General features: G+C 36.6%; 2 protein-coding genes across 2 annotated transcripts; both read left to right on the forward strand.

Moving 5' to 3' along the window:
- Positions 1-89: 89 nt before the first annotated feature.
- Positions 90-1,424, forward strand: LOC145577734 (uncharacterized). Its single transcript, XM_081635191.1, has 2 exons — positions 90-1,184; positions 1,284-1,424. Exons 1-2 carry the CDS (start codon positions 90-92, stop codon positions 1,422-1,424), a joined length of 1,236 nt encoding a protein of 411 aa, XP_081491317.1.
- A 30-nt stretch (positions 1,425-1,454) lies between these two features.
- LOC145577735 (uncharacterized) lies at positions 1,455-2,099 on the forward strand. Its single transcript, XM_081635192.1, has 2 exons — positions 1,455-1,754; positions 1,800-2,099. The coding sequence occupies exons 1-2, from the start codon at positions 1,455-1,457 to the stop codon at positions 2,097-2,099; spliced, it is 600 nt and encodes a 199-aa protein (XP_081491318.1).
- The last annotated feature ends 12,548 nt before the right edge of the window (positions 2,100-14,647 follow it).

The raw sequence follows: 14,647 nt of genomic DNA on the forward strand, positions 1-14,647 counted from the left end.
CGGAACGAGGAGAATTGTTGCAATTTTACATTTCGGCTTCCCCTAAAACCATAGTTGTTGTGTTGTTAGTAGAAAGGAAGAAGCAGCAAATGCCGATATATTTTGTTAGTCATGTACTGAATGCGGCTGAGCACAGATACCCAGTGATTGAGAAAATGGCACTAGCAGTAGTGATAGCAGCCAGAAAATTGAGGCCGTATTTCGATGCTCACCCAATAGATGTACTAACAAACCATCCTCTGGAAAAGTCGTTGCAAAAGATGGATACGTCGGGACGATTGCTGAAATGGGCAGTGGAGTTGTCGGAGTATGAACTGCATTACAAGCCTAGAATATCAATTAAGGCGCAGGCCTTGTTAGATTTCATTGTGGAGACCTCATATAATAATGAAGAAGAGGAGTTGGGAACTTGGCAAGTATCACTGGACGGTTCTTCAACAACGACAGGGTCAGGGGCAGGAATTGTGATAACGGCCCCAGATGGGAAAACTTTTGAGTATGCGCTAAAATTCAAATTTAAGGCCACAAATAATGAAGCCGAGTATGAGGCGACTATAGCTAGAATTCAGCTGTCAATTGCGGCAGAAGCAAAATGGCTAGTTTTAACAACAGACTCTCAATTGGTATCCAGTCAATACAGTGGGCAATATGAAACACGGGAACCAACAATGATAAAGTACCTCGAAAAGAAAAATCAGTTATCGGCGCAGTTACAGTACTTCGAGATCAAGCTGGTACCGAGAGTACAGAATGTGCAGGCCGTTGCTCTGGAAAAGTTGGCCAGTTCTAGTTTCAATGACTTAGAAATTACAGTCATGGTTGAGGTCTTAAAGCAGAAGAGTATAGATGAGGTGTCGGAGCAAATCTGTTGTGTTGACAATGGTACCCAGTGGTTTGATAAGATACTGGCATATCTCCTTCATGGAGAATTACCGATAGATAAAAAAGAATCAAAGAGGTTAAGGAAGGACAGTGTGTGGTTTATTATGCATCAAGGGCAGTTGTACAAGAGGGGGTTCTCGTTACCGTTACAAAGATGCATAACGGATTTTGAGTCAGCCAGATTAATTGAGGAAATACATGTAGGGACTTGTGGAAATCATCTCGGCACAAGGGCTTTATCTCGGGAAGCAATGAGAAGAGGATATTACTGGCCAACTATGAATGAAGATGCCTCTCAATATGTGAAAAAGTGTGAGAAATGTTAGAAGTTTGCGCCGGCTATCAACCTGCTGCCAAATGATTTGATACCGATACTTAATCCAATTCCTTTTGCACAATAGGGAATGAATATAGTAGGTTCGTTTCCATCAACAACAGGTGGAAGAAAGTTCCTTCTGGTGGCCATAGATTACTTCACAAAGAGGATAGAAGCTGAGCCAGTAGCAAAGATATCAGTTTCTGAAGTGAAAAAGTTCATTTAGAAAAATATCTTTACAAGGTTCAGGTTGCCGATGGCGATGGTTTTCGATCATGGATCTCAGTTTGATTGTAAGCCGGTAAAGGATCTCTTGGCGATGTACAAGGTCAAATTTGCATATGCGGCCGCATGTCATCCACAGTCAAACAGCCAGGCAGAAGCGGCAAATAAGAAAATCATAATAGCAATTAAAAAGAAAATTGAAGATGCAAAGGGGTTGTGGGATAATTTAATACCTGAGATATTATGGGCAAACAGAACGACAGTCAAAGAAGCCACAGGTGAATCACCCTTTACCTTGGTGTTTGGAACAGAAGCAGTAGTACCGGCAGAAGTAAGATTGCCGACATTTCATATTCAACATTATTGTGAAGAGTAGAACGATTTGTTATTACGGCAACAACTAGATTTCCTACCAGAAGTACGAGAGAAAGCGGCAGTTAAGTCAGCCGCCTACAAAGACAGAATGACAAGGGCGTATAACAGGTGCGTCAGCTATCGGCCTCTGAATACTGGGGATCTGGTGTTGCGTAGAACAGCTGCAACAGGAAAAGGGAACGAAGATGGAAAGTTAACGGCAAACTGGGAAGGGCCATATCGAATTAAGGATATGGTAATGCAAATGCAAGGATCGTTTTACCTGGAAACAATGGAGGGGAAACCACTGAAGAATGTTTAGAATACGGCAGTACTCAAGAAATATTATGTATGAAGTGATGTAAAATGCTTTTGTTAACAATGAATCTGATATTGATATATAGTCAAAGTGAAATATCGGTGATGAAAAAAAATAAAGTTATCTCATATTATGTTAGAAATAGGCATGCTCCACTTAACAGAAAATCGTTAAGTGGGACGGACAGCTCAAAGCCGCTTCCGTGCAGTTAATGCACTTACAACCTGATCAGTTGCAATCGTTAACTCGCAAGGTTGCTGGTTTAAAATATAATACCGGCAAAATCAAATCAAGTATATGCCGACTTGAGGCATAGCTTTGATGATGATCGCCGAGAGGGTACCTAACTGACTATGAATATAGTGCAGTAGGTGACAAGCGTTATACTTTGAAACAGCAACCATATGAGCAGAGCAGTAAAATTGAGCATGACACTTCATCCTAAAAATATATATATATGAATATAGTGCATGTATCTGTCTTGCGGATACTTACACTATGGGGGCAACAGACAGTGATAGCGGTGCGGTAACAAATGATGCTCGCCGAAAAATTAAACCGGTGCATGTTAGTTAATTATAACTGCTATTAACAATACGGGCAGCTTGATTGTTAAAAGACCGGTGCATGTTAGTTATTTATAACTGCTATTAACAATACGGGCAGCTTGATTGTTAAAAGGCTGATAGCCGCTAAAAGTAGTAATAGCATTCTGACAAATGGCAAGTTTAATGAGGAATTCGACACATAAATAAGGAATTCGACATAAAATTTTCAATAATTATTTGGCAAAGACGCTATCATATAACGACTAAAAATATGAAAGTAGTTCCAGATAAAGATAGCAAAGGACGAATAAATTATAACTGCATAATTACAAGAACGAAAGTCGACAGGCATCACCACAAAAAAGGGGTATATGCCGCTAAAACAGCATTGTCAAAAACATCAGAAAACAAAAATATAAAATGTTTCAAAGTTCAAGATCATGGCCGATAAGGCCCTATTACATGAGTTTTACAAGAAGATGTCGGTGATGACTGACCGCCCCTTCAAGCTTGGGGGTTTTCAGGCTCAGGGGAGTCTAGAATGCCGGGGTTTGAGGGGCCGTCATCAGCAGTTGGCACAAGGTTGAGAAGATCCTCCTCGGCAAATTCCTGCTGTTCAAAACCGGAAGGAATATTATGAGCCTCCTCGTTGAAGGCTTTCTCGATCTTGGCCCAATCCTCCCTTTTCCAACCAGCAACCCCGAGCAACGCACCTTTGGGCAGCAGTCCACCCTCTGTCAAAGCGGTTCTGGAGCTTGGTGGCGAATTCAGCAGAAGTCAGGTAACGGCCTACAGCTCTCTGCTAGATCCCTGGTTTATCAGCTTCCATCTTCTGAATTTTGGCTTCCAGATTGCTGATGATAGTCTTAGCGTCGGAGAGCTCATTTTGCACCACAGGAAGCTGATTAGCAGCAGCACTCTTCTCAGCAAGTTGAGAATTTAGATGTTCGACCTTCTCCTTAAGGCTGGTTACAGTACCAACTTTCTCGTGCAGAGATTTTATCTCTACGTCATCCTTGGTTTTAATCAGCTTGATGCCGTCAAGAGCCTTTTCGGCGTTCTTTAGAGCCGTTTCCAAGGATTGTTGCATAGAGGAGCTTTGGTGGTGCTGTTCTTGATAGTACCGATACATCTCTACAAGCTCGGTACCGGACATGACGGCCTGAGGATGACCATAAAAAATATATAAATAAGATATATACTATTATCAAATTATAAAATATATATATATATATAATAATAATAATAATAATAATAATAATAATAATAATAATAATAATAATAATAATGGTAATGATAAATTTAACATGAGTAAGAAAAATACCTTCATCAGGTTATGCATATGCTGAGCAGCAAGGAGACCGATAAAACCTGCAGGCCTGTCCATGGGAGGAATAAGATTGCGCAGAAGACGATAACCAAGATTTCCTCCTCGCATGGGGTTGTCAGCAAACAAAGATTCATTCAGGCACACGTCAAGCTCTGGCTGCCAGCGATCCCCTGAATGACCGTTAGGGACGGAAAATCTCTTGATAACTTCATTTGGAAGTCTGCCCTCGGGACATTCGATCCATTGATGAGACCGATATACGAGGCCAGGAGCACTCACATCAGACCCGCCGGCAGCAGCAGCCCTAGGCTGTATCTCGGGAATGTCGGCTGTGATGGGGCGTGTTGGAGAAGGAGATTCAGGTATGTGAGTGATATCATGAATTATCACCCCCTCAGCCGTATTTTTTGTGATTGACACCGTAGAAGGATCCATCGTTTTGTCCTGGGTGTCGGTACGTTTTGAAGACGGAGGTTTCTCTTGATTCTCGCTCTCCCGAGATTTCTTTTCAACTCGGTCATCGGACTGTCTTGGGATGCTGACGCCGATATTGCCACCACGGCGGTTTCTGAGTGTAGTTAATTTTCTCTTCCTAGATTGCTCATCGGCCATCGCCTTAGCTTTTCTCTTAGGGTTGACGGGAGAAGCGTGGCTGCAGAAGGAGGCAAGCGTATCGTAACTAGGTTTAGGGGCCTTAGGACACCGCCTGATAACCCTTTTCTCGTCGGCTGACAACCCAAGCTGTTTGTTGTCTAACTTGTCAACACCTAAAATAAACAAAGCAAGAAAACATATGAGAATAATTGAAATTTTGCCTAACATTTGTGCTGATATATAAGATATGAAGGCAAATATAAAGTGAAGAAAAATGATGATGATAATGAGTTAATACCATAAGAATCAGTCTAGCACAGACCGACATGTGATAAAGGGGCATTGCTGAGAATGTACCCCACGTTAGGTACCCACACCTTTGGGGTAAGGCGGGACCTACCCTTATCGTCCTCAGATTCAACTATATCAAAATGACTGACGGCCCTAAGCTCATTCTGGCCGAGTTCTCTCTCGGCAATAGTGTCGAATCGAGGGTGAGGACGATAGAAAGTTCTCCGAATAGGAAAGTTATCGAGAACAGACAAAAAGAAAAACTTATCTTGCCACCCTTTACAACTGGTTAATTTAGGATGGACTGTGTATTTCCGAGAGGCGGTGTACAAGGACCACCACCCCTCTGAATGACCATCTCTCTCAAAGTCAGTAGCCTCCGAAATGCGTTAAGTGTTAGTGGGAAATTCCTGTACAACATAACCCACACAAGAGCAATAACGGCACGAACAGTAGGAGGAGTTAGCTGAGCCAAGCACACGTTCCAGGCCTTTAAAATTTTTACCACAAACGAGTGAAGGGGAAATCGTAACCCAAAATCAAAATGCTTAGCGTATACGGAAACGTGACCGGCAGAGCAATCCAATACAGATGACCCGGTGGCAGGAAGGAACAAGTCGTACCCATCAGGAAAATTGTAAAACTGTTTGACACGACGGCAATAATCCTTTTCCAGTGCGGTTTTTCTGAATTTTTCGCTTATTTTAGCTTTTGCGACTTGCTACTAGCCGGTAAAGAAAGAGGTTGCCGATATTCGGTGTCATCTGTTTCGGAATTATACTCCTCATCCAAACTCTCTTATTGAATAACCTCTGTCGTTAGGTCAATAATGTCATCCCTACTCTCGGCATTGACACTATCTTCTTGCTCATCATTCTCGTCCCCAAGAACTGAATTCACTGCAGATTCGTGAACGGGGGATGAGTGTTCCTCTTGCTGATTTGAGGGACCCTCCCTGTCACTAGATTCGGAGGAGCTGGGGCTCACAACCTGACCTTGCCCGGGTCTTTTACTTGATTCGGCAGCGTCCCTAGCTGCGACATCAGGCTGATAACTGGTTTGTTTCGTTCTCGGCATTGAAGTGGTACTTATACCAATATTACCGACGTTTGAACCGTATTGGTCGAAATGGGTGTTGGCAAAACTCCTCAAATGATAACGGACACTGACCGGTTCAACCTCAAGAATTTCAACGTCTTCTGGGATGCTAGGGTTAGTAGGATGGATTGCCTTCTCGCAGTCGGCTAACAATTTATGACGGTAAAAGGCTTTCTTTTGCTCTTCTGCAGATAACGGCTGAAATGGATCGTCAATATTGTCAAAAAGAGAAGAGGCAGTTCCTTTGGTTCGGCCGAGATCTTTCCCTAAAGATTGTCTTATAAGGCGGCGCCTAACAGTGCTAAGGGTAGGTTGTCCTTCCTCAGTACTACTATTGGACATTTAATATTCTAACCTAGAAACTTGAAAAATAAAGAGAAAACGACATACAAAACATGCAAATTTAAAATCAAAGTTTGTAAATACCTTAAACTATTCGCCCACACCGCAGAACTTCGACAACTTGATTACGCTTTGAAAACTAACACTTAAAAGACCGGCAATTGCTTCAAAACGACAGTAACAGATGCGCAGATGTTGCCCTTTCTTTGAAATTCTCTCTCAAAAAATCGTTTCTTCTTTTTTGCAAATGAAATTCTCTCTCAAATCCTAGTTCATTGCATGTTTCCCGCTTTTTTACTTGGACCCTAATAAACGATTCGTTTTTCTAAACGGCAATTGGGGGGAAAACGAAGTTTTTTCGCTCCCAGTTAATTTATTAAGTGGACCTTATCTGCTTCCGGCACACAAGGTCACTTGGGGGGAAAACGGAGTTTTTTCGCTCCTAGTTAATTTATTAAGTAGACCTTGTCTGCTTCCGGCACACAAGGTCACTTGGGGGAAAAACGGAGTTTTTTCACTCCCAGTTAATTTATTAAGTAGACCTTGTCTGCTTCCGAAACACAAGGTCACTTGGGGGGAAAACAGAGTTTTTTCGCTCCTAGTTAATTTTTTAAGTAGACCTTGTCTGCTGTCGACTCACAAGGTCACTTGGGGGGAAAACGGAGTTTTTTCGCTCCTCGCTCCCACTTAATAAATTAAGTAGACCTTGTCTGCAATCTAACTAAACAAAAACGGACCATACACACCACGAATGTAAAGCTTCAGTACATAGCACAATATGCCAGAAGTCATCCTAAATATTAACGTACATCACAGAAGATAAATGCTCGACAGAGTGCAAGCAACAAATATAAATATTACAACAGTTGACAGCAAAGTGAGAACGTCAATTTTCAATTCAACGTCCTCACTTGGGGGGCTAGTTGTATGGGGAGATACTGAAACTGGGTCGATAATGTGTGAAAGGTCGGTATCTTAAGCGGGTTCGGTTTCTTAGCAACTCTCAAACATACTGGCATTTATGCAAAAGGAAGACATGTCGACTTGTCAGCGATCGACACCTGTCATCAGCAATTTGACACTTGGCGCAGGGTGGTCTGCATGCCATACAGCCACCTGTCATTTGAAAAGGCTATAAATAATTTGGTTTAATCTCATAATGAAGGTAGCATTTATTACTCTCTCTCTCTCTCTCTCTACTTTCTCTCTCTTCATTACTTCTCATCTTCTTCTTAAACACCTTCTGACTTTATCATCGGAGTGGTTATCCCCGTATCACCCCGGGGTTAGTTAATCTCTGCTCATTGTGTAGGTTCTCAGCTTGCCGATAGGAGTATCACGAATCTTGGGCTCTCGGGTTGACTAGATCCTGACAGAAAGATTAAGTTCACGTACAACCATGCACCACCCCAAGGCATTATTTAGGCGTTAGACCTTTACATGCCATTCCTGCTGGAACCTTTATACAAAATAGATGGTACTTCACATCTCTGTAATTATGCGGGGAATGGGAGATAAAAAGGATTTAACAAAAATATAATTAAGAAAATAAATAATTTAAATTATGCATTGATAACGTTAAAAATTTTAAGTTTAGCATAGTTTAAGAGAGATCAATGACAATTGGAATATAATGCAAGTTAAACAAACAATCAAATAAAGATGGAAAAAAAAATAATACTTCTACTAACAGAACTTCCATTTGTAATTGATTGACATTTTGTACATATAATATATACTACCTCCGTTAACAGTTATTTGCAACAAAGAGCGTTTGCGCAGACTTCTCGGCAAAACTTCTTAAACATGATTATTAAAAGTTATGGACATGTAATTAATTATTAATCAAATTTATTAAAAAAAAAACAATTGCAATCAAACCAGAACCATCTAGACACCACCATATGCTACCCAGAACCACCACCCATGCCACCCAAAACCCATGAACCACCACCCACGCCACCCACAAATCGCCGAAAACACCCACAAACCACCGAAATCCACCTGAGAACCACGAAAACCACCCAAAACCACCAGATCTGAAACCCAAAAACCAAACCCACCCACAAAACAGCCACATGTGAACCACCTTAACCCACGAAACAGCCACCTGCAAACCACCTAAACCCACAAAATAGCAAGCCACGAACCACCCACAAAATCCACCAACCCCCACGAACCACCAACACCCACACACGACCCACTAATACCCACACACGAACCACCAACACCCACGAACCACCAGCACCCACGAAATAACCACCTACCAGATCTAACGACACCCATTCACAAATTAGATATATTGAACCCACCCAGGAAATAAGTAGAAATGAGGGATGAGAAATGACGAAGGAAATGAGAAATGAAGAAGGAAGAAGATGAAGATGGAGGAGAGAGATGGTGGGTAGATGAAATTAGGGATGAATCATATTTTTTTGGGATAAAAGTTTAGATAATTGAGTTAGATTATAGTTATAATAATTTGTAATTATGTGTAGTGTTATGTGTTAATAATTTTTAAATGAGGGTATTTTGGTCATTTTATCATAAAAAGTTACTATATTAAGAAAAAAATAGTTCTGTTGCAAATAATAGTTAGCACCTGTTTTTGGTAAATATTGCAAATAACTGTTAACGGTGGTAGTATATGGTGTTGGTCACCTCCACCAAGTAACCCCTCATTGCGCCACCCCTGATTTGATGGTGTTTCATGTGTTTTCGATGACTCGAGGAGCAAATGGCCTAGTATCAAAACTAAGCTTGTTTAGCATGGGCGCTCTTCTTCTGAGTAGATCATCAATCGGTGGAGTGCATGGGTTATTCTATAGTACAATAGAAATTAAAATACCATATTTAATAGGAAATTTTGTAAAAAAACCTCCTTTTATAAGATTTTTTTTGCAAGAAAGTGAAGAAACCTCCTAATAAAATATTTTTTTTTGCAAAGTCATACCTTAATCAATATTTTTTTTGCAACGACATACCTTTGACCGGAAAGAAGGTTTTACCCTGTTTCCCGACGTTAACCTGACCACGTGCGAGTCATGTACCCTCTTTTCTTATATAACTATAAGCTAGGATGCATGGACACTTCATCCAACTGTCGTGTCCGTGTTAGACACCGACACCCGTGGGACACACGATGACACGTCTCGGACCATATCCTACTATGATATAGGTTGTTCAACTTTTTTTATTGAGAAATTTTAAGTAGAGTAAGATAAATAAGGTAATTGTTAAATAATATGGGTGCCTTCATATTGTTAATATGATACTATATAATCTTATGAGAGGACGAAATGACAAATCTATGGTTAAATTCTTTTTTTAAACTATATTTTATGAATTTTAACATCCCGTACCCGTGTCCCTTATTTTGAGATAGACGTTTTTCCGTATCCGTTTCGTACTCGTATCCGTGTCCGTACCCGTTTTTGTGCAACCTAGACTATAAGTATTCAATTGGCCGGGACAGTAATGGTGACCCCTCGCAGGCGCCTACCCTCTAGCTCATTTGAGTACCTTATAGTTATATAAACTCCTAATCGGCTAATCTCCACCTCTATGTCCCACCACCCGCCTAATCCCCGCCTTAGACACTCCTCCAAAAAAAGTTCTCTTAAGTAACCCAATAAACTAAAATATATTACCAAAAACAATTTCTCAATATTACATTATTATTTAAACTCAAAAATCAAAATCTAAAAATAAAAAGTTGTATACATATAAATATAGAAAAAAAAATTTGTTTCCAAGCTCAAATGATGCTCCTCATATATAGGGATTTCAATCAAGCGGGTGCGGAGCGAATGTTGGTTTTCCCATTTCCATCCCGCCAAACATTATCATCCCCATCCCCGGCAATTCCCCGCGATGGGTCCAAAATTCATTTTCATCCTCGCCCCAGCAAGTTCAATCCCAAAACCATCCCCAATCCACCCTCCACTTGAATATCCATCCCCACCTAATCCCCACCTTCCAAAGACAACTATACTACATAATAATGATTATAAAAAATCATTGTTAAGTTATACACTTTTATTTGGTTTATAATATAAGTTTATTACAAAGTATTATACATTATATTATTTTACTTAATTTTTATATAAAATGGTATAAAAGTATATATTTTTATGTAATAATATACATGGGCCAGGTATAAAGTGGATATAGGGCGGATACAACCTAAAATCTATCCCGGCCCCATCACCCATAGAGGGTATGGTTTTTATTCCATCCCCGCCCCACCACCTGCCAAACCGGGACCCATCCCCGTCCCACTGGGGCAGGGATGGGGTGGGTCTCCTACTTAACCTGCCCCACTGACATCCCTGTCCTTGTATCATAGTATTTACACATGATGGATGGCCATGGGTGAGTTAGCTTTTAAATTGTTGATAACTATCTTGAAGTCTTTATTTATGATTATTTGACTATTCATTAGTGTATTTTTTTTTTTTACTGATACATTTTTCTTTTTGGCTATACATATATGAAGAAGCATATTCTATGTCTTGTATGTTTTAAATGGTTGACTTTAATGGAAATAAAAACAATCTTCTATGATAAATATAAAATAAAGGCGCAATTGTTCGAGACTATAGAGTCGTAGGAGTTAGTTTGTCTGAAAACTTAAGTTGTCATTAAGGAAATTAGCAAAACCTAATATAACGACACATTTGGTGAACAATTATCAATAAACCTATATTAAGGCGAAATTTTTTATGACACATGTCATTCTTTCGAAAAAAAATTTCCCCCTAGTTTTTTGTTTTCCGATTTTATCTATACTATATACTAAAGTAATCATCAAATGGGACACTTGGCATAATTTTGTGAAAAATTTTCCCTCCAAAATGCTATTTATTTTTCTTTAAAAAATTCTTTTAATAAATTTTATTTATGCAACACATAATTTAAGAATTTAAAAGATAGACATTAATAAATTCAAATTTGAAAAAAAAAAATAAAATTGTTACATAAGTCATTTAATTTCAATTAACTCTATTTAATTTCAATCGACTATAAATATTAATAAATCTTACTTTATAAATTCATGCATTGCACGGGGCCAAAAACTAGTTCTTTTATATTTTAATTGTTACTAAATCTAAGAAATATGAAATTACCATTCTTTTAATTTGTTGAATCTAATAATATATTTTATTTTAGTAAATAATAAAAGAAAACATGTCAATGTCTAATTTATAAATCAATCAATAACAATATACTAAAAGACACACAAGCAATGACACGTGTCATTTCCTGGTTTTTTTTTTATATATATATTTTTTGCTAAATAAAATTCAATTAAAGAAACAAATCTTATATAAAATTAATTCCTTAACCTTAAACAATATAATTACTTAAAAAAAGATTTGGCATATCTTTAACACAAATGTTTTTATAGCTATAAAAAAATTCTTAACATAATTTTAATCATTTTTTACATCATATTATATCTAACATATCTTTCGTAATCCTTTATTTCAATCAAAATTTGTCAACTATATTTTTAGAATGTTTATAAAAAAAACTAATTATAATGGTAATTCAATAATAGTTATTGAAATTTACGGTATATGGCACGAGAACTAACCTAGTTATCAACAATATGGAACACAATTATATTAAAACAAATCTAAAGTAAAAGAAAAATAATTTCCTACAAATAAACTTTTATAAAAAGTCTTAATCAACATAACATAAAAAAAAATGTACTTGTATTAACTAAGTACCATTTTCTCTCAAAAAAAAATTAAATATTATTTTGAGCATTATAATTTTTATGTATATACGATTACTTATTTAATTAATTTCATTTTTTTCATGTACAAAATGTGAGACGTAATCATATGCCAATTGTTTTGATTGCATATTTTTATTGTAATAAAGTATTTTGAATTAATTGTAGAAATAGATCTTAGTAATATCCATATTTCTTAATTTTCCTCATAAAATTAAGAAATAGATCTTAGTAATATCAATTAGTAATAGATCTTAGTAATAAAGCATGTGAGGTCATCTCTAAGTCTCTAAGCCCTCACGTTCCTCATAAAATTTCACTGCTAGCCATTACCATTTGTAAAGTGGTATTGATGAGTGGTAATAATGGAGATTCATGAAGAAAATTCACTTGTATGTGAATGGAGTTTTATTACCATGACATTGAACATGAGTAACACGTTTACCCACTAGTAGATATTGTGCTCTCTAAACCTAACCGGCACGGATTTGAGTATTTGACCTGGGGTGTTACAGGTTGTAATAATAGTACTAAATAAAAACAAAATCCAACTTATTTAAGTGGAGTAGGAAAACATATATAGCTAATGAATATTTGAAATGGTTAGATGCAATGTCTAATTGATATTTTATTTCTAAATAGTGTTCCCTCTCTCCCTTTTTTACATTTCTGCTTTTCTTTTTGAATATTCTAAAATTACATTCCTCCTTTCCTTTTAGAATAAGTATTTTTTTTTCCAAATATCTCAAATTATCCCTCTTTTTCTGTTATGTAATTAATGCTCACTCTTATTTTCTCACTCTTACTTTCCTATTCTCACTCCTAAATTTAGATGAATTTGATTGGTTCTTAATTTTCTAATCGGAGCATGTTATTGGTCCTTTTTTTTTTTTTTTGCAAAGGCTTGATGACATGGCATCATTAAATATTAATCTATCTTTGTTTTACTCAAAGACATCATTTAATGTTTTGTACTTCCCATTGTATTTTGTTTTATTGTTATTTGTTTTTATTCTTAATTCCTTAATTCCCGTATAATTTTACAAACAGAAATGTAAAAAGGGGACGGAGGGAGTAAAACAATTTTTATCATGTGTTAACAGTACATTTGTAACCGGCAAAAATGATATGATATATGTTACTACTGTTTTAGGGTTAGGTCACACATGACACATATACTAGTAATAATCATTTTTTTAATTCATTTTTTATACCAATTAGTATACTTGCCATTGATACGGAGTATAAGGTATCATGGTTGCTACTCACCCATTTGTCATAAATATTGCCCACTAATTAAATATCTATATTGGAACAAACCATTTTAGCACACATTGGCATATCAATAAAGACAATAAAAGCTATAAAACCACCTGATAAGTGGCCCTAAATTGCGTTGGAAAAATACTTGAGTTTTTGTTCCATTGTCTCCTTCGGACACCCTACCATTAAAGGGAATCACTCCCAACATATGAACAATTATTTGGGATGTTGTAAGGTTTTCATTTCATGTCAATTCATAGTTTTTAGCTACTTGATTATATTGTTAAGTCCTATTCATGATCCATACTCCACGTTTTAAGTTTTAGTTTTATACTATATACGTTATGCATCGTAACCAATATGTAAATTGTTTTTGCAAAATTGGATTGAAATTAAAATTGAGGATTAATAGAACATTGAACAAAGTGATTAATGTGCTATCTATATTTGAAACATGTGGATTAATCTACACATAAGAAACTTAGAATTATACAAAGTATGTTTTTATTTTTACAAATTTTATCGTAACTTTTAGGATAATATTATGGATTAAACGACTCCCCTGCCGAACAATAATGCGGTAGATCGTTGGGCTTGAAGTTCAACACAACAACGTGTGAACTGTATGTGACTGATTCTAGTGTTGGATTAGTTAAGGTTGATCGAAAGGGTGGTGTTGCTACTTCGATATTAACCAGTGTTGAAACAGTTCCATTTCGTTTTCTAAATGCTCCAAATCCAATTTGTAAAAAACGATAATCTTGATTTGACATGTCAAAAATGAATGAAGGAATTTTTAAAATACGTGTACTGTTTATCAATATTTTTTAAAATATGAAGTATATTATTTCTAAATATTAATTGAAAATTCTACCTTTTTCTTTTATTAACGATAATTAAGATTATTTATTAAAAAAAAATCAAAATTGAGTGGCTTATTATTATTATTATTATTATTATTATTATTATTATTATTATTATTATTATTATTATTATTGTTATTATTATTATTATTATAATAAGAGGCACAAGGGTATGTAGTAATGAAAATCAATCTCAAAATAAATCTCTTAAAATCGAGAGGCAAGCTCTAACCACTTGAGTTATTCTTCACTCTCATATTTCGTTTTTTTTAATAAATATATTGTTTGTTACTTAATTTTAAAAAAATCCATAATACAAAATATTAGATGAGTCTATTTCACTGTGAGTCAACTCACGCAAAATATAAAATTCAAAAACTGATAGATATATATTGATCTAATAACTTATAGAATTTTCAAAAACTTACATAAAATGTCTATAAACTTTTAAGTTCCTAATTTTCTTTTTTCAAACA

Source organism: Chenopodium album, chromosome 14, assembly GCF_948465745.1.
Source record: "Chenopodium album chromosome 14, dcCheAlbu1.1, whole genome shotgun sequence".
Classification (NCBI taxonomy): domain Eukaryota; kingdom Viridiplantae; phylum Streptophyta; class Magnoliopsida; order Caryophyllales; family Amaranthaceae; genus Chenopodium; species Chenopodium album.

Coding starts and splice junctions, on each gene's coding strand:
- LOC145577734 (XM_081635191.1), top strand. CDS start 90: ATGCCGATATATTTTGTTAGTCATGTACTGAATGCGGCTGAGCACAGA. Junction 1,185..1,283: donor ATGAAGATGCCTCTCAATAT/GTGAAAAAGTGT, acceptor TTTGCACAATAG/GGAATGAATATAGTAGGTTC.
- LOC145577735 (XM_081635192.1), top strand. CDS start 1,455: ATGGCGATGGTTTTCGATCATGGATCTCAGTTTGATTGTAAGCCGGTA. Junction 1,755..1,799: donor AAGCAGTAGTACCGGCAGAA/GTAAGATTGCCG, acceptor TGTGAAGAGTAG/AACGATTTGTTATTACGGCA.